Genomic DNA, 22718 nt, shown 5'->3' on the forward strand with positions numbered 1-22718 from the left:
AGCTTTCCAAGTTAGCTAGTAAATGAAGCTATTTTGATTATTGCGAGATTATGTACAGTTCCTGTATGCTGAAGGTGTTGAATCTCCTGAGCGATGTGTCACTCTCAGATACTACACTCAGTCAGTTCTGAATATAGCAATTCTATAAGATACTGCTCTAAGAAGGCAGGAAAGAAACCCAAATAACTTTTTTTTCTTGGCCAGTGCTGACAAGTCTGCTGTACATTACCAGAATTTTGTTTTTAATATTTCCAGAAATATTCTAGATTTAAGATATAAGAATATCAGGTGTCACAACAGTGGCAACTATTTGACCACAGACAAGTCTTTGTGAAGCTTTCTCAGATGGTAGTGCACGTGCTTCTAGTAAAGGTCATTAAATGGAAAGCTGGATCAAATTTCTTACCAAACTTTAGATACTGAAACCAACTGTAGCATTTTTTTTTCCTCCTTCACTGTTACAGTATAACACAGTGTAGGATGGAGCCTGAAACCTCTATTTGATTAATAATTACATGTGGCAAAATTGGTTCACCTTTAGGTCAGTGGGTCTGAAGTTTATAGGCTCAGGCTACATTCCAGCAACCTGAACAACCATATCAAGGCTGAAATTTGGGACAGGCTTGGGGAGGGACGCTGTCTTTGGGAAAGAATTTCATGGCACTGTGCAAAGAACAAGTTTCTCTCCTGTTAGCAGCCTTGATGAAATTGCTTGACAATTTTTCTGTCACAAGAGATAATTCACTGGTTCCAAATGGTTTGGGACATAATAAAATCTTCATTAAATCCTTCAGGTGATGGGAAAGTTAATCGTATACCCTTCTTTGGCCAGTGAAATTGGCCCGGGTAAAAAGCAGATACAGGCCAATATGCAGTCAACAGTAGTGTTTCTGATTTTGTCCAATTAACCTTATAACCTGAGAATCTAGAGTAAGACTTTATAATGTTAAAAAGACATGGCACCGACTAGGGTCCGACACACATAATAAAATATCATCCGCATAAAGCATCAGTTTGTGAACCTGTTCTCCCACAGATATCCTTATAAAGTTGTCATTCTGTCTGATAGCTGCTGCCAGGGGCTCCAAAGCTAGACAGAACAACATTGGAGAAAGTGGGGAACCCTGTTGGTACCCCTTCTGAGAGAGAAGTAAGGTGAAATGTAACCACTAGTTTGAATTGCTGCTTCAGGATTATTATATAACAATCTAATCCATTTTAAAAAGATGGGTCTAAATCCAAAAAATTGAAGTCTAAGATCTATAAAAAACACACACACACACAAATACTCTTCTATTTTCCTATTGCCAGTTAACTTTTTTTTTTGTACTTTCCATCTACATGCATTTTCCCTTTACTCAGAACACCTTTAATGATTGATTGCCCTCTGGAAATGATCTTCAACAATAGATTGTAGAGGCCTTTTTTTGGAGAGGGATCTCATGCAGTTACAATATTATTCCTCTATCACTTCATAAGTATTCTAATGAACATAACTAATTAGGGAAATTCAATATCCTAACTTAGAAATGGTTTGATCCATGGGTTGGAAAAGGAATTTTAAAAAACTAAAACCTTAGTTCTGAATTCTTCTCCTCATGTTGCCATCTTGTCAATTTGTGACACCAAAGATGGAACTTTCCAGCATTGAGATTCAGTTAGTAGAAGGAAAAATTGAAGGTTTGATGCGGTTCTAAAAATTAAGCTGAGATGTTTGTTCTGACACTGACAAAACCTCTCCAGAGATGGTGATCAGTAAATACTTGCCACTCAGTTATGGACATGAGAATGGAAGCAATAAGAAAAGTTAAAAGATATAAAATACTGGTTAATATATCCAAACAAGTAAGCTCTTCAATTTTTAAAAAAGTATCTGGAATAAATTTGGAACTAACATGAAATAGTTGTGCAGTTGTTCAGCACCATGAAAATACAATTTTAGTAAAATTTTAAAATACTTCCAAATTATTAAATTTGATTGGAGTTGTACAAACCCTTCACTGAAGAGTTAAGTAGAAATGTAGTGTTTGACTTGGCAGAATCAACATGGTCTACAGGAAAAATGGCGTGCCAGAACAGCCTTAAACTTCACAGTTTAGACCTGTCTTCACAAAAATATTGATTTCTTTTTAGGATTTTAAAGGACTTACCGAAGACCTCAAAACTGAGGGGAGACCTTTTAGAATGGAGGGAAGGAAGAATTTTTTTAGCCATAAAGTAGTGCATCTGCGGAATGCTCTGCCACAGACTGCAGTGGAGGCAAAGTCTGTGGGTATTTTTAAGACGGAAGTTGATTGTTTTCTGATTGGTCAGGGCATCAAAGAATATGGGAGAAGGCAGGTGTATGGGGTTGAGTGGGATCCAGGATCAGCCATGATGGAATGATGGAGCAGACTCGATGGGCTGAATGATCTTACAGTTTAAGAACTCAACAAACAAAAATTCTGATGTGCTTTTTACCGTTTTATCTACCAGAGTCCTGGCAATTTACTGGAGGAAAGGTGGGGTAGAGGGGTGGGGGCAGGAAGAATGTGCTGTTATACTTCAATGGATACATATTTTAAAGTGCCAAGGCAGTAATGTTCCAGAACAAATTATCTGGCTGTTGGACAACTCATTCAATATTTGTATACTGGAGGGCTAACACCTATAGCTGGTTACTATGGAAATAGTAAATTAGCTGGATTATGTTAAATCACAGAACAGTATATCACTCTACTTTGATACTGAGAGTATGGGATAAGTATATTTTAATCATTGTAATTATTAAAAGTAATGTTTCAAATTTATGCAAGATATACATTGTCTTTTGGGTAGGAAATATTTCATTTTAGTTCATACTTGGCTCTATTCAGTTTGAATGTTTTGGATGAAATAGAAAACAACTAATTCAGAAGTTCTTTTACAGCAGTGACTTCTTTCTGTCATAATGTCAAAAGTGGATGTTCACTGGCAACCGCAAAACGTCCAATTCTAATCACGAGTCTTCAGTTAATGAAGCAGCCCACACCTGCATGCAGCAACCCATGGAAAACATTCAGGCAAGTAATTTCCATACCACATCGATGCCAAGCAATGGACATGTACATACAACACTTTTACTGAAATGCTATGACATTAGCATTGTTCAATGCCTCACTATCAATATACCATAGCCTAGAAACTTCACTGGAGCAGCCCACAGATACTTGGTGACAATATGGTAAAGCAGAAGATGGGCTCTCATAATAGATGGCTCACCTATCTTCTTGAAATCTTTACATCCTCTGCAAAGCACATCAGAAATGAAATGGAACAGTCTCTACTTGGATAATTGCAAGTCCAACACTCAAGATGCTTAGCATCACTGAGGCAACTTTGCTCACCTGAATGGCAGCCCAGCCACTACCTCTACTTCCATCATCACTATCAGATCATATTGCAGCATGCACAGTTTACAGAATGCACTGCAGTTACTTATCTAGCCAACAGCATTTCTTACACCCACAGTCTCTAGCACTAAGAGGAACAAGGACAACAAGTGTAGGAAAACACCACCACCTACAAAGTTTCTTCAAGTCATGCATCATGCTGACTTGGAAATATATCACCAGCTCCACGCTTGTTTTGGGTCTAAATCCTTGATCTCACCAGAGTTCACTCTTGGTTTATGAAGCTGATTCACCATAAACATCCTTATTCTGACTTCTTCCCCTTCCCAATCCTGATGAAGGATCTCAGTCTAAAATATCAAATTTCTGCAGAATTTCTTGTACTTATGTGGGCACGTGGCTAAGTGGTTAAGGCACTGGACTAGTGACCTGAAGGTCATGAGTTCGAGCCCCAGCTGGGGCAACATGTGTTGTGTCCTTGAGCAAGCTTGAATGTCAGTTAAGATGTACTTCAGATGTTCCCAAATGTCTTTTAACCTAAAATAACGTGATTACGAAACAGATACTCAAACTGTTCACAGGTTGGTCTAGTATTTCTCAATGTCAAACAAGGAAGTTTGACAGTATTATTATTATTTTTTTTTAAACACACTTTTCTCTCTTCGTATTATCTACAGTGGCCTTTTCCTTCTACTTTTCTAATGACCTGACTGCAAACAGGAACACATCCACGGGGAGAATTATTGGAATATACCAACTGTACCCATTTGCAAAAATGGGAAAGAGTACTCAGGTACACAGTTAAATTGAAATAAATCTACATCTTATATACAGCACACTTACTGCAGCTTCTACAAGTTACAGGTTTCTTTAAAATTTGCTTTAGCCAATGTTTGTCTAATCTACATCTTCCACCCAATGAAGTCTGGCAGAAAATAACTTTATCTGTCTTCTTGAAATGGCTCCATAAACTAAATCATCAAAATACACAAAAATAATATTCCATTATACAAGTAGTAATTAAACAATTATTTATATTTCAGTTTCCTTCTTATTTTCCTAATGAAGCAAACTAGTCAAGATTAATTTGGGAAACTAAAATGAATTCAAGCCTCCCCCCCCCCCCCCCCCACAGCATATTTGTGTTTAGCATAATGAGCAGTGAAAATAGTACTTTTCATGTGAAATGTTAATACTAATGTAATAGGACCATCTCTTGAAAGTGCTGCCAATACTTACTACAATGATTGCAATTGAGAACAGTTTAATCACATTGTGAAAAAAGTGGAGAAGAATTCCAGAAAGTTTTGAATACGGTCGGGATCCTTCAAAACCCTTCATTGTATGCGTGATTAATCAACCTAATAGTGAGTGTAAGAGCCATGTGGAAAGCAAGTTTTGATTAATAAGCTTTTTGCCGGGATCCATCTAGGACCTTTGAATGTAATAAGTCAATGTAAGCTGGAAGACATCTGTCTAGAAATCCACCCATGATTAATCCCAATAAATGCACTATTCGTGGTTTCCTCCTTCTATTTGATTGAAGTCAGTGGAATACATTTCAGAGGTAGAGTAAAATACACTGATGTTACACTTTGCACTATTGTCAGTGGATGAATTTTTAGGCAATAACACTTTAGAGTAACTTTCACTTTTGATATAATGGCATGGTGGATCAGCAATCCACAAAAGCTTGGTGAAAATTAGAGATGGTCAATAATATGCAGCAGGCAGTAGTTAACTACCTATGTTAAAGGTAAACATTTTTTGGACATTTTAAGGCACTAAATATGAATACTTGCTGTTTGATTGATGTATATATTACATGTAAAAATGATTAATTTCTCAGCATCAATCCGGCTAAAATATCTATCGCCAATCATTTATTGATGACAGTTGTATTTGTAGATATCAGGAGTCAAAACTCAGTGAACTTTTCCTGAACCTTGTTATTATTTCACGTCACTAGTTATGCCAGAATTGTTAAAAATGATTTTAAGTGAGGTGGACAAAGCTGACTGATAGATTACCCTTGTACTTATTTCTTGGTCTTAAGACTGGAAATTATTTAAACTAATCAGCACATAAGCCAAGAGTTAGGCATTTCACAGTATTTTTGTTTCATTATATGAAGATGACTCACTAGGTGTTTTACAAACAAAAACACAGCACCCAAGAATTGAAAGAAATATCCCTTGTAAGGATTTATCAACACATAGTTTTTACACAGTAAACATTTTTATAGCTTGATAGCTTGTTTTGTTTAGAGGTATGTATGGTTTTCGTTTTCAGATATAGCAGTTACATTTTTTTTAAAAATATAAACCATTTTGTCCTAAAAAGTTCAAATATTATTTACTATCTACCAAGTATTTGCAATTAAATTGGAAGATTTAATGTTTAATCAACTTAGAATAGCAATTTCCTGAATTTAGTAAATGGAAAAAAACTTACTTTCCATTCTCTCATCCCTCCATTTCTAAACTTAACTACTTTGTAAGGAGTCTCTCTTTGATTTAACTCAAAAAATGTTGAAAAGTAGTAAGGTCCTGTAACTGGACTATTCCTATAAGCTACATTATGCATGAATACTTCAATCATGGAATAATCATGCAAAATTAAATAACTAAATAATTATGAATCTAAAGGACAGATATACAGGTATAACATTTTCGTATGCCAAATGTTCACTGAACTTTCAAATGGTTTATTATAAAAACAATGTATCGTAAATTGGAAATGAAAATCATACATAGTAGCTCTAATCCCAGTAAATAGTCTTTTATCATAGCCCAAATCCTTTTGTTGTGGGTAAAAATAGTTTTCACTCAACATTTTGGTAAGATGGAATCAAATATGTTGATACTGAACAGGATACAGAGGTACATGCAGATAATCAGTTAATATTTTCAGTTCCTGCATATGCAAGCTCAGATGATTTGTTGCAAAGAACATTATTTCGTTGGTATAAAATGACCCTGTACAGAGCTTTGACAGACTCTGAGGCTAAAAGTTGATAAAACTTCACTGCTCATGAAAACACAAATATGTCTGATGTAACAAACAACATGACATACTGCATTTTATAGCTAACATTCACTTGTCTTTTCATGCAGAATAAATTGGTCAAGTTCAGTTGGTATCTCATTGTCATCCACTCCTTCTACGCTCTTTGTGTTCTCAGTTTCACTCTGCACTGATTCACTATCGCGGTGACCTTCCTCACTGTGCCTGATGCCATAGCCAAAGTAGATTGCAAATCCTTTGAACAGAAAAGAATGAATAATTAAGTAGAAGAAAAAGTGAAATTGTGGGTTATGGCTTTCAAGATGTTGGAATGTGGTCTGCATTCCAATTTCCTTGAGAACAAAAGTTTAGTGAATCTCTGACATATGAAGATGCCACATATGGGGAAAAAGGTTTAGGGATAAGCTCCTTGGTCCAGCAAGCTGTGGTCTGACAGGTTTTGAATAGTACAGATTTACACTAATTTAGCCAAGATCTAAACTTAATTAATATCTGTAGGTCTACCATTGCAACTTTTGTCACCTCAGTCAACAGTTACAGGACTGTTCTCAAAACCATTTCATGACACAGGGAGTGCCAATACAGAACAAGCCACCTGCTTGGAGTATGATCATCGGGTGGAGGGGGGTGGGAGGTGTGGCTTGACACCAATCAGGTCTGAAGTGGCTGGACTGGAGAGTTTCACCTGTATTTGTACAACTACCCTATTCTCTGAGCAAAAGTCAGACAAGATGGGCTGGTGACAAAGGCAGAAGCTGCCACGGAACCACGGGACAGTTTGTGCCGCTTTAGACCTGCATAACAGTTGGGGACGTGACCGAAGTCCACAGTCAGACAGAAGATTGGATGATACCCAATGTTGCTCCACTGTTTAAGAAAGACTAAACATAAACCAGGAAATTATAGGCCAGCAAGTCTGACATCAGTTGTGAGAAAGTTATTGGAAGCTATACTAAGGGACTAGATACAAGTGGTTTGATTAAGGATAGTCAACATGCCTTCGTGTGTGGCAGTTCATGTCTAACCAACCTTAGAGTTTTACAAGGAAGTTACCAGGAAAGTGGATGAAGGCAAGGCAGTGAACGTTGTCTAAATGGATTTTAGCAAGGCATACGACAAGGTCCACATAGGAGGGTGGTTAAGAATGTTTAGTTGCTTGGCATTCAATGAGGTAGTAAATTGGATTAGACATTAGGTTTGTCGGAGAAGCCAGTGAGAGGTAGTAGATTGTTGCCCCTCTGACTGGAGCTTGTGACTAGTGGTGTATCGCAGGGATCAGTGTTGGGTCCATTGTTATTTGTCAGCTATATCAATGATCTGGATGATAATGTGGTTAACTGGATCAGCAAATTTGTGGATGACCTAGATTGAAAGTAGTGTCACAGGTAGACAGTCGTAAAGCAGGCTTTAGACATATTGTCCTTAATAAATCAAAGTATTGAGTACGGAAGGTGGGATGTTCTGTTGAAATTGTACAAGACATTGGTGAGGCTTAATTTAGAGTATTGTGTCCAGTTTTGGTTACGTAACTACAGGAAAGATGTAAATAAAATTGAAAGAGTACAGAGAAAATTTATAAGAATGTTACTGTGTTATAAGGAAAGATTTAATGAGTTAGGACTTCATTCCTTTGAATGAAAGGATATTTGATGGAGGTATACAAAATTATGAGGGATATAGGGTTAATGCAAACAGGCTTTCCTCATTGAGGTTGGGTGGGACTACAACAAGAAGTCATGGGTTAAGGGTGAGTGAAAAGTTTAAGCAGATCATGAGGGGAAACTCCTTTATTCAGAGGGTCGTGAGAGTATGGAATGACCTGCCAGCACAAGTAGTGCACGAGCTCAATTTAAATGTTTAAGCGAAGTTTGGATAGGTACATGGATGGTAGGGATATGAAGGTCTATGGTCCTGGTATAGGTCGATGGGAGTAGGCAGTTTAAATGGTTATGGCGTAGAGTAAATGGGCCAAAGGGCCCATTTCTGAGCTGTACGTCTGTGACTCATTAAAGCCTCCTTGCAAGGATCACTTTAGCATAGTGAGCGTACAGTGCCTGCAGCATGGGGCTTGAGGGAAATGAGAAAGATGAGCATTTGGTAGTCGTGATTTCTTCTATTACAAATATTAACTCACATTTTGCTCAAAGCTTGATTAGTAATTAAGGGACTAAGAGAATCTGATCTACAGGTATCAGTAAGGAACATCAATAGGTGTGCTCTCCAGCTGAAGGCTGAGCTGCAGTCATTCACACCTTTTTTTTTTGATGTGCAATTATAATTGTTCAGTGGTCGTGCTTCCTTTACAGAGACTGTCTGAGCTGTTGCCTTTGTGGCTCCACAGGTTATCAGACAGATTTTCCCCACCTTTGAACAGTTCAATTTGTCACCTTGTCTTGACTTTGATACACATCAAATGGTTTAAGCAATGGCAGGGTAATATACACAAAAAAGGCTGACGGATTTCACAATCTCAAGCAGCAATAAAAGGTTGACATTTCAGACCAAGACCCTTCACCTTGTTCCCCTGCTTGCTGCGGAGCTGTTTATGCAGAGGGTGCAGAAATAGAAGGGCATCACAGTAGGAAATCGGTGGCATAGACTGACTGCAGGATGCAGGCGGGGAGAGGGCCAGCTCAAGATCTCCCGGCACCAGAGTTGGTTCTGTAGCGCAGCAGGGACCGCTGTGATTTGGTGCTGGTGCCCCATTGCTTTGCAGGTCTGTATTTTCCCACCATCCATCAAATAATTTCCCTGAATGTCTGCCACTGACCGTGCTCAGGGACTGATGCATCTTCAAGTGGCAGATTTCCATCAGCTTTGCTGCCTCCCTTCAGGCTGATAAAATTGCCCTCCCTGTCCTTCTGGATAACACAAGCAAGCCTTTACTTAAGCCTATGCCCTCTGCCTTTGGGCTCCCGAGCCTGTGGAAAAGACTGTGCGTGACCTACCAAAGAAACAGCAATTTATAAAAGCCTGGATTGCCAGATTTTCAGCACATGCTGTTTTTCAATTTTCGCTTTTCACCATTTTGGTTTGGAATTGGTTTTGGTGATGGAGGATTTGGGTCACTCACAACAGGCATTGCAAAGACAAATTTTGAATGTTAATGCCTGCTTGTGTGTTTGCAGGGGTTTGGGAGTGGGCGCTATGAAATGAAACTGGTATTAGTTACAGTCTTTGTGAAACAGGAAACAGTTGAAGGGAAAGGAGGCTGCTCATCAGGACCATTACTACCATCAGGAAGGAGGTACAGGACTCTAATATCTTAGGAACAGCTTCACCTGTGCCAACAAATTTCTGTATGGAACATGAACCCATTAACACACCTCATTTGCATTATTTTAACTTACAGTATTATAAGTCGAGTTGGAATTCTGCCACAAAACAACATGTCAGTGATAATAAAACATGAATCCAATTTCTGATTACCCCATTTTAGTGTCTCTTCTAGTTTTCGCCTCTCTTTGCAACATCTTTCCTTCACCAACATTTTGCTCGTCTTATTTTGCAGCTGAAAGACGACAAGTTACACTAGTAATGAGGTGGTTAATGAGGAAATTTAACACCCTGCAGTTCCCATTTCCAATACCTATTCCTATTTCAATCCGCCCATTTTTTTTTTTAAATTACTGACTCAACGTTGCATTGTTCCCTCAATCCTCCATCCATTCCGCCAAAGACCCCTTCACCCAAAGTCAATTTTCATCTTCATCCTGTCACTTCCATTCTTAATCTCAAAGTTTAACTTAATTTTAAAATTATTCCATGGGGACAAGCATTTTTCATCAAGTACAAATGAGATAATAAATTGTTCTAAATATAAAGATTCTATTAAAATTGAATGCTTATATCCTCCAGAATCTTAAAATATCACAAATACCAGCTAACTGAACAATGTTTATAACCAAAAATTAAGTACATTTTACTGCTCAAACTGTACATTTGAAATTCACAATACATTCTGGTTTCTCTGTGCTGTGTATGTAAATTGGCTTATTACTGCCACATAGACCAAGGTACAGTGAAAAATGTTTTGTATGCCATCCATTGCAGAGAAAGTGCACTGCAGACAGGCAAGGGGTGGTGGCTGACAGGGTAGAAAATGGCAAATGCAACCAGACGCACCAGATTGTAAAACAGTCTGCCAAGCTTGTGAAGTGTAACTTGTGACATGGACTAAAAATTTAAAGAGATAAATAGAAAGATACAGATATGAAAACTAATACCAAAGATACCTACCGAAAATCATCCAAATAGAAAATCGGATCCAAGTGCCCCCACTCAATTGCATCATTAAGTAGATATTGACAAAGATGCTGAGAATAGGCAAGTATGGCAAGAGTGGCACCTAAAACATAAATATACGATTAACATAAATAAATTATCAAGTATACAATGGTCTTGCAATCCTACGCTTAATTTTCCCATAGATGGCAATTCACAGAAAGATCTGTAGGGATTATGCAGTATCAGTGATATGGTTGTGCAGATTCTACAATTAGAAATCAGTCAACGTTGTAAAGAAAGGAACAGAGGTAGACAACCCCTCCCTCCACTGTCAGTATTGATTCCTGTGTCACCCCACTAGACACACGCTGTCAGTGAGAAAATTTCATTCCTACTTTCTCCTGCCTGTCAAGCTGTCCACAATGCATGCCTATACAGCAACCCAACCTCACGTGTTTTAATCTTGCACATTAGCCTCTTATATAGGACCTTAAAGTCTAAACATAGCACATCAGCTGGATCTCATTTTTTTTTTAATACTAATGACCTCAAAGAAAAACTCCAGTTGGATTCATTAGCATGAGCTATTTAAAAAAAATATATAATATACAAACTTATACAGATTTTGTCCAATCTGCAATCACATCTTTAATTGCAAATTCTGCATGTTTCCCACTGGTGCCATTAGACTCACTGGTGTGGATTTTGCCTTGCATTCCAAGTTATTAATGTAAACCGAGTACTAGAACTGATTGCTGGAGTCCTTCACTGGTTACATCCTTCCAGCAAAAAAAAAAGTTCATTTATTTCATATTTGCTTTAAATGTGACAGCCATTTTGAATCCATGTTTATAAACTTCCTCCAATACCTTGGGCTCTCAGTTTGTGCCCCAGCCTTTTATATGACGCCATGTCAAATGGCTTTTGGATACCCAAATACACTACATATGCAGGGTCCCCTCTATCAACCCTCCCTGTCATGTGCTCAAAGAATTCATGTGAATTTGACAAACATGATTTCTAAGTTCGAAGTAAATTTATTATGAAAGTACATATAATGTCACTGTATACAATCCTGAAATTCATTTTCTTGCAGGCATACTCAAATCTAACAATCATAATAAAATCAGTGGAAGACTACAACTAGTGTACACAAAATAACAAACTGAAAGTACAAGAAAAATAGAATAAGTAAATAAACAATAACTATCAAGAACATGAGATAAAGACTCCTTGAAAGTGAGTCCCTAGGTTGTGGGAACAGTTCAGTGATGGGGCAAGTGAAGTTGAATGAAGTTATCCCCTCTGGTTCAGAAGCCTGATGGGTGAGGAGTAATAACTGTTCCTGAATCTGGTGGTGAGAGTCCTGAGGCTCCTGTAACAACTTCCTGATGGCAGTAGAGAGAACAAAACATGACCTGGGTGATGGGGGACCTTGATGGATACTGCTTTCCTGTAACAGCACTCCTTGCAGATGTACTCAATGGTGGGAAAGGGCTTTACCTGTGATGGACTGGGCCATATTCACTACTTTTTGTACTATTTTCTAATCAAGGGCATTGCTAATTTTTTTTATATATACCAGGCAGTGTTGCAGCCAGGCCATACTTCCCACCACACAGCTATGCAAGTTAGTCACAGTTATAGACATCATGCCAAATCTTCATAAACTCCTAAGAAAGTAGAAGTGTGCAATGCTTTCTTTGCAATTGCACTTATGTGCTGGGCTCAGCACGGACCCTCTGAAAAAATAATAATACTGAGGAATTTGAAGTTGCTGACCCTCTCCACTTCTGATCCCTTGATAAGGACCGGCCCCTTGGTCTTGCTGACATTGAATGAGGGGTTGTTGTTATGGCACCACTCAGCCACATTTTAAATCTCCCTCTTGCACGCTGATTTGTCACCACCTTTGATTTGCCCAATGACAGTGATGTTGTCAGCACACTTAAATATGGCACTGAAGCTGCTTAGCTAGTGAAATTACTTTTACAAGTCCATATTGGCTATATTTGATTATTGACTCCAGCATTTTACCAACAATAAAAATTAAACTGCCTGAGAGCTGTTTGCCTTTAACGTCCCTCCATTTTGAATAAGGGAACCACATTACTGTTTTCCACTCAGAATATAGAAACTTCAAAAAAAAAAAATCAGCCTATGGATCAACTTTCTTTAAAGCCCTTGGCTTCAGGCCATCAATTCCTGGCAATTTGACTGCCTTTAATCTCATGAGTTTCTCAATGTCAATCCCTTGTGATTGAAATTTTTGTAAGGTTCCCGAATGTCTGCTGAAATAAGCCTGTCTGTTGTTTTGGGTACATTTGAATTATCCTCCACAGTGAAAGTTGATACAAAAAATGGTTTAACTTATCTGCAATATCTTTGATTCTTGTTATTAATTCACCAGCTTTGTTCTCTGAAGGTCCCATACTTACTTCAGCAACCTTCTTCCTATTTACAAATCCACATTAACTCTTATTGTTTGCATTGATATTACCTGCACGTTTTCTCTAAAGATCTATTTTTGCCTTTTAGACCTTTTCAGTCTTTCTAAAGATTTCCCTGCCCCCTGGCTAACCACCAGCCCTTTTCATTTTGTATGCCCTACTTGACTCTTTTCATTAACTACTGTGATTCTTTTACTTCATATTATTTAAGAGATACAGCACAATAACACACCTTTCTGGCCCAGTGAGCCGACGATGCCCAATTAAACCCATGTGACCACTTAACCAACTAACTTGTACATCTTTGGGATGCTGGAGGAAGGAACCCACACAGTCACAGATTGTACAAACTCCTTACAGAGAGCAGGAGAGTTGAACCCTAGTTGTAGGAACTGTGAAGTGTACTTACACTAATTGCTATGCTACTGTGCTCCCCTATCTTTCAAGGAATTCCCCCTAATTCTATTCTTGCTCCTGTATGGCACTGGGAGTAATTCTGAGATCCTACTTTTTAAAAAATTATCTCCTAACTGCCTATATTGGCTAATAGGATTTCAACCTTTTATCGCCCATGATCATATATACAGTCAACCTTCACTAATCCGACTACCTGTAATCCGGTTCCTTTGATAATCCAGCACTGATTTCAAATTTTCCGCACAACTGTAATTTCAAATTTCTCAGGCCACCATACCAATCTGCTGCACATTGTTTTGGTTGCGCTAGATCTGTTCACGTGTTGGCGCGCTCTTGTAAGCACAGACAGGTGATTCCTGCTTGTTTTCCTGCATTTATTAATATCATTTGCATGAGGCATGGCCCCCCTGGCACCCGCCTGTGGCAGGGGAGCTGGCGTGTGCTGGGTTGGTCCACCTTCTCGCCCGCCTGCCGGCAGTTGCGCACTGCCCTCTGGCATCGCGTGGCTGGCGCTCCGTTCTCTTCTGCCTACGACCTCAGATCAGACGTGACGACCCACTGAATTTAAGCATATTACTAAGCGGAGGAAAAGAAACGAATGAGGATTCCCTCAGTAACTGTAAGTGAAGAGGGAAGAGCCCAGCGCCGAATCCCTGGCCGCCTGGCGGTCACGTGAAATGTGGGGTCTACAAGATCTCCTTTCTCTGACTTCTCCTTCTTTTTTGAAGAAGCTGTTGTGCCAGTTTCAGCACCAGTTCCTGATACTTCACTCATTTTTCAAGATGAAGATGTTGATGGTCCAGACAATCCCACACTTGCAGACGTGTAACTTTGCCTGAGGTATATTAAACGTCTCACTTTAGAAGCAGAAGTGCTCAACTGTTCTGTATAAGTTAATTCCTGTACATTTACCTGTTCCCTTTATTTTAATCTGTGCCTGTACAGTATATTACTTTATTAAAATTTCACTTGCTACTCATTTAATATTTCTGTTTCATTATTATCTAACTTGTACTGATTTACATGATATTTTAAAGGTATGATGAGGCGGTTAGCTATTGCTTAATGTGATCCTTCTGTAATTTGGTATTTTCACTAATCCGGCACTCAGGCCCCAGTGGTGCTGGATTATAGAAGGTCGACCGGTACGATGAAAAATAATTGTTCAGCGTCTCCTCCAAAGTCCCTTCAAATTGTCAGAAGCCATTTTTGATCCTAGCATCAGAGAGGTAATATACTATCCTGTTATCTCTTTTGAGGGGCAGAAATGCCCAACTGCACCCCTTACAATTGAATTCTCTATCACTACATCCTTCCCATGCTTTCCCCCCCTCAAGTGCTATGAACCCAGCTGCTAGTGCTCCCTTCCCCTGAGAAGCCACCTCCCCCAGAACCAGAGACAGAGTGAGATGGTTTCAGGGGGTTCTTGCATGTCCTGCCTTTTTCTACTCTGCCTTCCAGCCTGTGCAGCCTTTATCTCTGATGTGTTCTTCTAAGTGTGCTATCCCTGCGGATCTTAGGTAAATAGATTCTCCACAGTGAATCTATCCCCAGATCTAGCAGTTAAATACATTTCCTTCATGCATGGTTATTACAGCAACTAAAGTGTCCCTGTATTCCAAGTGATCCTCCCATCCTTCTGAACCAACATAGCCTTCTACTTCTTTTCCCTCACATCTGCAAAGCAGAATGTAAGCAAGCAACCAACTGAAATTTCAACAGAGAATGTTGAAATATTAACTGTTCACTTTTCCACAGATACTTGCTGACCTATGAGTTTCCCCTATTTTATGTTTTTATTTCAGCAGTAGCATTTTTAAAATTTTCATTTACTTGTTCACTCTGGTCATTTCACCTTACTGCAATGTGGTAGACATGGCCACATCCTAAACATATTAAGAGTAAAATTTCTCCTGACCTTATTGAGCCAGAGAGATATTCAGCACAGAAACAGACCCTTTAGTCCACCAAGTCTGTAGCATCCTTATTTACATTTATCCTACCCTAATCCCATGTTTTATTCTCCCCATATTCTCACACGAGTTACAGCAGCCAGTCTACTCGCACACCTTTGCGACGTGGGAGGGATCCAAAGCACCCAGAGGAAATCCATGTGCTCATAGGGAGAATGTGCAAACTCCCTAGTTTGTCCTTTAGCTTGTTTTGCTCCAAGACTCTTACCAGCTGCACCACCTTCCTCGTGGATTTATCTTGTTTTTATGGCTAGGAGTTTTGGTCTTCTCATCAAACAGAAACATCTACTGAAGAAGAACCCGTTCAGAATACTTTCACAATCTTCAAGATCCTTCAACAAGATTTCCCTCCATCTGCTCTTTCCTAATTTTTTTAAAAAATTCACTCTCCTGTTATCACTTGTTTAAGTCTTTTTCCCCACACCTTCTCTGTTGCCATTACATCTATTCTATAATGTGGAGGGAGGGCAGCTTGAAGAACTGTAAATCCAGTCTAACCATTGTTCTAGACAAAATTAATGGAACTTCTCTGCTTCCCAATTCTCCCTGCATAGAACAAGTCTCAGTGCTTTGATCTTTTTTGAAGTGACATTAATCCAAACAGCTACTTTTAACGAGTGCTGATCAATTACCATGAAAACCACTCTGGTCTGACTTTGAGGTTGCTTTGAGATGATGAAAACAGTGACACCAAACACGAGCAGGAATGCTGTAAGGAGGCCAATACTCCAGGGCTCCAGGGAAAGTATTGCTTCATTGCCATAAGTGATCAGCACGCTCACTGCACAGATGATAACAGCTGAAAAGAAATTAAGTAAATATGATTAATAATTTTACATTGTATTTCAGTGCATGCATTAGAAAAGCACGTTGAACTCAACTGTGAGTTGTAGATAACTCAAACCTGTAGATCTGCTGGTCTTGATTTCATAGTCATACTTTATTGATCCCGGGGGAAATTGGTTTTCGTTACAGTTGCCCCATAAATAATTAAAACCATAAATAATTAAATAGGAATATGTAAATTATGCCAGGAAATAAGTCCAGGACCAGCCTGTTGGCTCAGGGTGTCTGACCCTCCAAGGGAGGAGTTGTAAAGTTTGATGGCCACAGGCAGGAATGACTTCCTATGACGCTCTGTGCTGCATCTCGGCAGAATGAGTCTCTGGCTGAATGTACTCCTGTACCCACCCAGTACATTATGTAGTGGATGGGAGACATTGTCCAAGAAGGCATGCAACTTAGACAGCATCCTCTTTTCAGACACCACCGTCAGAGAGTCCAATTCCATCCCCACATCGCTGGCCTTATGAATGAGTTTGTTGATTCCTGCTATGCTATTCAATAAGACAGGGTCCCTATGCCAATTCACTGTTGGAAATTACACCCTGCTCCCTCCTCGCGTTGTAGAGATCGTGGATCCAGAACAGAAAGATGAAAACAAAATAATGCACCCTGATTTTGCAGACTTTTGTTTTTAACCTTCTTGGCTATTATCTTTCCACTTTTCTGTGAATTTCTTTTTCCAAGGGATCCATATCATTCTCTCTATTCATCATACTGTTCCCTCCTTTACAATTTTCAAAGCACCAGTGGTTAATCCAGGTATTTTTTGCATTATTCCCCGATGAAGTATCACTCACCTGTCTGTAGCTATTCTTACTCCATTTTCCTGATGGCTGACTAAAAGAATTGACAGATTCCAACAGAATAAAAGTGGAATTCAAGCAGGTAAAGGAAAATGGCATGATCTCACCACAGATATTGTTTGGGAGCTCAAAGTCCATGCAAGAAACAAAGCTGAAATGCTTCCTGTCATACTTAGCCAAAGTTCACGGGAGGCAATCTCATTTCTACACGCACAACATGCTGGAGGAACTTAGCCGTTTGGGCAGCATCCGTGGAAGCATTGAGTGTTTGTTTCCATGGATGCTGCCCGACCTGCTGAGTTCCTCCAGCGTGTTGTGAGTGTTGCTTTGACCCCAGCATCTGCAGAGTATTTTGTGTTTACTAATCTCATTTCTATTCCCCAGCAATTTAGAAGCCAACTTCTCTTCTCAACTCATTGCACTTGACTTTAAGAAATGGCTCAATGCAATAGGCAAAGCAAAGGGCTTGTGCAATAGATCTATCCCTTCTCATTAGCAATTTATTCTAATTAACTGATCCTCACATTTATTTGACAAAGGTTTGCAGTTTATTACATTTGGTCTATTTGAGCAAAAATAAGCTATAAATCTAAGACAGCCAGCTACTATTATAATAACCTCTCAGTCAACATAAACAACATGGAAGGAGTAATGAATAACCCCACACCAATTCACTAGCAATCCAAGTTCTAACAAAGTCCTTGTTCTGAAATAATTACTGTGTCCTTCTTTGGCTTTATAAAGCCACTTGACCCTTTGAGCATTTCCAGCATCATGATTTTAACTTTGCTATCACGACTGTATTCCAAATGCACTAAAAGTTATTTACAAGTATTATACTGGTGTTATTTGAATAATACAAGATTTCAGATTTGGATATAGAAATTCTCAAGGGAATCATATATATCAATTTTAGTGATTAAAAATGAACAACTTCCCTCAATATTAATTTAAAAGTATATTATTTCAAGATATCATGACATTCCTTTACATGACACACTTATGGTCTACTCAAGGATAAGCTAATATCTTTTCCTGAAACATCTATAGCAATGCCCAATAAAGTTCAAATGTGATAGTTATAAACTGCTTTCTATTACACCAATTCTAAATAATATAAATTGCTCATATTTCCTCGTTTTTAAGCCTGATCTGGTTTCACATACAAATCAGCCTAATTAACAATATGTCAACCCAAATAATGTGCAAGAACCTGTGACTGGACGTTGAATTGAGGTGTATCCTTGACCACATTGCAACACCTCACACACAATGCAACTTTATTTTCTGGTGCCCGAAAAAAATGATGGTACTTTGTCTGCTTTTGTCAAAGAATTCAATCAAGTCATTTCACTAAGTCAAACAATTTGTCCTTAATAGAAGCAGAAAATGCTTGAAATTCTCAGCAGCTTTTGTGGAGACAGAAGCTAATGTTTTTACTGATGAAAAGTCATTGACTTGATATGTTAACTGACAATTGATTATGAATTGATTATGGGGAGCAAGGACATGGCAGACCAATTGAATAATTACTTTGGTTCTGTCTTCACTAAGGAGGACATAAATAATCTTCCAGAAATAGTAGGGGACAGAGAGTCCAGTGAGATGGAGGAACTGAGCGAAATACATGTTAGTAGGGAAGTGGTGTTAGGTAAATTGAAGGGATTAAAGGCAGATAAATCCCCAGGGCCAGATGGTCTGCATCCCAGGGTGCTTAAGGAAGTAGCCCAAGAAATAGTGGATGCATTAGTGATAATTTTTCAAAACTCGTTAGATTCTGGACTAGTTCCTGAGGATTGGAGGGTGGCTAATGTAACTCCACTTTTTAAAAAAGGAGGGAGAGAGAAACCGGGGAATTATAGACCGGTTAGCCTAACGTCGGTGGTGGGGAAACTGCTGGAGTCAGTTATCAAGGATGTGATAACAGCACATTTGGAAAGCGGTGAAATGATCGGACAAAGTCAGCATGGATTTGTGAAAGGAAAATCATGTCTGACGAATCTCAGAATTTTTTGAGGATGTAACTAGTAGAGTGGATAGGGGAGAACCAGTGGATGTGGTATACTTGGATTTTCAGAAGGCTTTTGACAAGGTCCCACACAGGAGATTAGTGTGCAAACTTAAAGCACACGGTATTGGGGGTAAGGTATTGATGTGGATAGAGAATTGGTTGGCAGACAGGAAGCAAAGAGTGGGAATAAACGGGACCTTTTCAGAATGGCAGGCAGTGACTAGTGGGGTACCGCAAGGCTCAGTGCTGGGACCTCAGTTGTTTACAATATATATTAATGACTTGGATGAGGGAATTAAATGCAGCATCTCCAAGTTTGCGGATGACACGAAGCTGGGTGGCAGTGTTAGCTGTGAGGAGGATGCTAAGAGGATGCAGGGTGACTTGGATAGGTTGGGTGAGTGGGCAAATTCATGGCAGATGCAATTTAATGTGGATAAATGTGAAGTTATCCACTTTGGTGGCAAAAATAGGAAAACAGATTATTATCTGAATGGTGGCCGATTAGGAAAAGGGGAGGTGCAACGAGACCTGGGTGTCATTATACACCAGTCATTGAAAGTGGGCATGCAGGTACAGCAGGCGGTGAAAAAGGCGAATGGTATGCTGGCATTTATAGCGAGAGGATTCGAGTACAGGAGCAGGGAGGTACTACTGCAGTTGTACAAGGCCTTGGTGAGACCACACCTGGAGTATTGTGTGCAGTTTTGGTCCCCTAATCTGAGGAAAGACATCCTTGCCATAGAGGGAGTACAGAGAAGGTTCACCAGATTGATTCCTGGGATGGCAGGACTTTCATATGAAGAAAGACTGGATGAACTGGGCTCCTACTCGTTGGAATTTAGAAGATTGAGGGGGGATCTGATTGAAACGTATAAGATCCTAAAGGGATTGGACAGTCTAGATGCAGGAAGATTGTTCCCGATGTTGGGGAAGTCCAGAACGAGGGGTCACAGTTTGAGGATAGAGGGGAAGCCTTTTAGGACCGAGATTAGGAAAAACTTCTTCACACAGAGAGTGGTGAATCTGTGGAATTCTCTGCCACAGGAAACAGTTGAGGCCAGTTCATTGGCTATATTTAAGAGGGAGTTAGATATGGCCCTTGTGGCTACGGGGGTCAGGGGGTATGGAGGGAAGGCTGGGGCGGGGTTCTGAGTTGGATGATCAGCCATGATCATAATAAATGGCGGTGCAGGCTCGAAGGGCCGAATGGCCTACTCCACCTATTTTCTATGTTTCTAATATTGAGAGTATTGTAATAATTCCTTCATTTGCAAACAAATGTTCAGTGTTTGCAGAAGTGGGGATGGAACTGGACTCTCTGACGGTGGTGACTGAAAAGAGGATGCTATCCAAGTTGCATGCTATCTTGGACAATGTCTCCCATCCACTACATAATGTATTGGTTGGGCACAGGAGTACATCAGCCAGAGACTCATTCCACCGAGATGCAACACAGAGCGTCATAGGAAGTCATTCCTGCCTGTGGCCATCAAACTTTACAACTCTTCCGTTGGAGGGTCAGACACCCTGAGCTAATAGGCTGGTCCTGGACTTATTTCCTGGCATACTTTACATATTACTATTTAATTATTTATGGTTTTATATTGCTATATTTATACTCTATTCTTGGGGCAACTGTAACGAAAATCAATTTCCCTCTGGATCAATAAAGTATGACTATGACTAAGAAGCTAAATACATTTGGTACTTTCTACAATAAAACCATGGAGTAACTTCCTTTTAATGTCTTGCACTACTGTACTACTAAATTAAGTTGGGTAATACAAATTCTACAGCCTTTTCTTATTCATTTAGTATCAATCACCTCCATAATGAGCTCATTTGCTTCAAAGGGATGGTTTGAAGATTTTGTAATCTTTCCTCATGACTTGACTCTCTGATGTTATTGAAGAAATCATCATTTTCTCTCCACACATTCTAGGTTCTTTAATAATTGTTCTGGTGACTCAAGACCGTCATGAAGCTTGATAAAGCTCAGTTCAGGTTATAAGAATTTAGTTTTTGATTTAATCTATAACATTAAAACTACAAACGTGAGAATTTCAAGGCACAGCTAATCCAAAGCATATTAAACTGACTACATATAATTTAACTGGTCATATAATCTGCAGTTAACTTAAGCTACTAACACAATTTTGGCTTTGTTTTGGCAGCAAACCGAATGATGCAAAGTAATAAAACTTATTAATATTTAGTGGCAGGTGCCGACTTACAATTGAGAGTCTATATCTGAGTAATGGTTTCAGCACATATGCATCCCATTTTGATTTGAAGTACTTACCTGTTTTCAAGCAAGGTTGCAATAGTAGAGAGAGCAATAAAAAGGTAATGACAAGATTATTGCATAAAGGCAGGGTAAACCAGCTACATGTATTGCACCAAACAGCTTAAGAAAGAAAATGAGGAAATGGAATAAAGTTTATAGATTTGACATTCAATGTCTCCAAAATATCAGACCATAACTCTAATAAAATTCTGATTTATACAGCCAAAATAATAAAAAAATTACAGCTCATAATCTCATATTTCTTTGTCTTAGAGGTAGGCTATTTGGTTCCATCAGATCTCCAGTGGGGTTAATTTATAAAAGGCAATCAACCTCCTATTCATCACATCTTTGAGATGTGAGAGGAAACCACAGCGCTTGGAGGAAACCCACTGAAGGAGAACATGCAAACTCCACACAGACCACTGCAGAAGTACGCATCAAATCTTGATCTCTGGTGCTGTAAGGCTACAGCATTAATTGTCCCACCATTGTATTGTCCACAGAAAAAAAAAGTAGCGAAAATGAGAGAACTCCCATTGCTGCAATGGTTGAATATCAGATTTATACTGAGCAGGGATATCCTGACTAGAGACTGCATACTGGCTTTGCTGAGATACAGAGACTGAGACCTTGATTCCTGTTCAGGGTTGCCGGCAAAGGTTTGGTATGTTCCATGAGGATTGTTGTGGAGTTCCCACTTTCCTTGGGAAATTTCATCTCAGAAGAAATCAATGCTAAATAATAGTCAGCCCTCCTCATCCATGGGGAATTAGTTCCGGCCCCCCCCCCCACCCCCCACAGATACCAAAAAACAGAGATGCTTAAGTCCCTTATTTAACCTGTCTCAGTGCAGGTGGACTTTAGGACCCGGGAGAGCTCCGGACCTTACTTCCGGGGGAGCTGCTGCTGAATCCACAGTGTTTCAGTTCCATTGACGGAAAATGATCACAATTGAAAATAAAGTGGAAATAATAGAGCGATCAGAAAGAGGTGAAACACCATCGGTCATTGGAAAAGTGTTAGGCTACAATTGGTCAACGATCGGAACAATTTTAAAGGATGAAGTGAGAATAATGGAGCATGTGAAAGGCCCTACCCGATGAAAGCTACAATTATTACTAAGCAATGCAGTGGTTTAATTATTGAAATACATAGTTTCTGAAGTGTTTTATATGCATAGAAAGGTAAAATATATACTATATACTAAGACAAACGTTTGACTAACTGACCCTAAATAATACCGGATGTACCTGTTCCGATTTACGTACAAATCCGACTTAAAGACTGCCTGTACTTTAAA

The 22718-nt window shown here is 39.2% G+C and overlaps 1 protein-coding gene and 1 long non-coding RNA gene across 6 annotated transcripts in view; one reads left to right on the forward strand and one right to left on the reverse strand.

The window, feature by feature from the left end:
* The window catches only part of LOC140195043 (uncharacterized), a 46905-nt gene that overhangs the window by 9638 nt on the left and 14549 nt on the right, over window positions 1-22718 (forward strand). Inside the window, exons 2-3 of the long non-coding RNA XR_011885346.1 lie at window positions 2909-3041; window positions 4049-4164. This is a non-coding gene — a long non-coding RNA (uncharacterized lncRNA). The remainder of the gene's footprint in view (window positions 1-2908; window positions 3042-4048; window positions 4165-22718) is intronic.
* The window catches only part of slc7a2 (solute carrier family 7 member 2), a 140911-nt gene continuing 122711 nt past the window's right edge, over window positions 4519-22718 (reverse strand). For all 5 annotated transcript variants that reach the window (XM_072252640.1, XM_072252641.1, XM_072252644.1 and 2 more), the window contains 3 exons: window positions 16098-16264; window positions 10638-10746; window positions 4519-6633 (listed from right to left, as the gene is read on the reverse strand). In XM_072252640.1, coding sequence (XP_072108741.1) covers window positions 6461-6633; window positions 10638-10746; window positions 16098-16264 — 449 coding nt within the window. In that variant the 3' untranslated portion in view covers window positions 4519-6460. The remainder of the gene's footprint in view (window positions 6634-10637; window positions 10747-16097; window positions 16265-22718) is intronic.

The sequence above is a fragment of the Mobula birostris genome, chromosome 3 (genome assembly GCF_030028105.1).
Source record: "Mobula birostris isolate sMobBir1 chromosome 3, sMobBir1.hap1, whole genome shotgun sequence".
Taxonomy (NCBI): Eukaryota; Metazoa; Chordata; class Chondrichthyes; order Myliobatiformes; family Myliobatidae; genus Mobula; species Mobula birostris.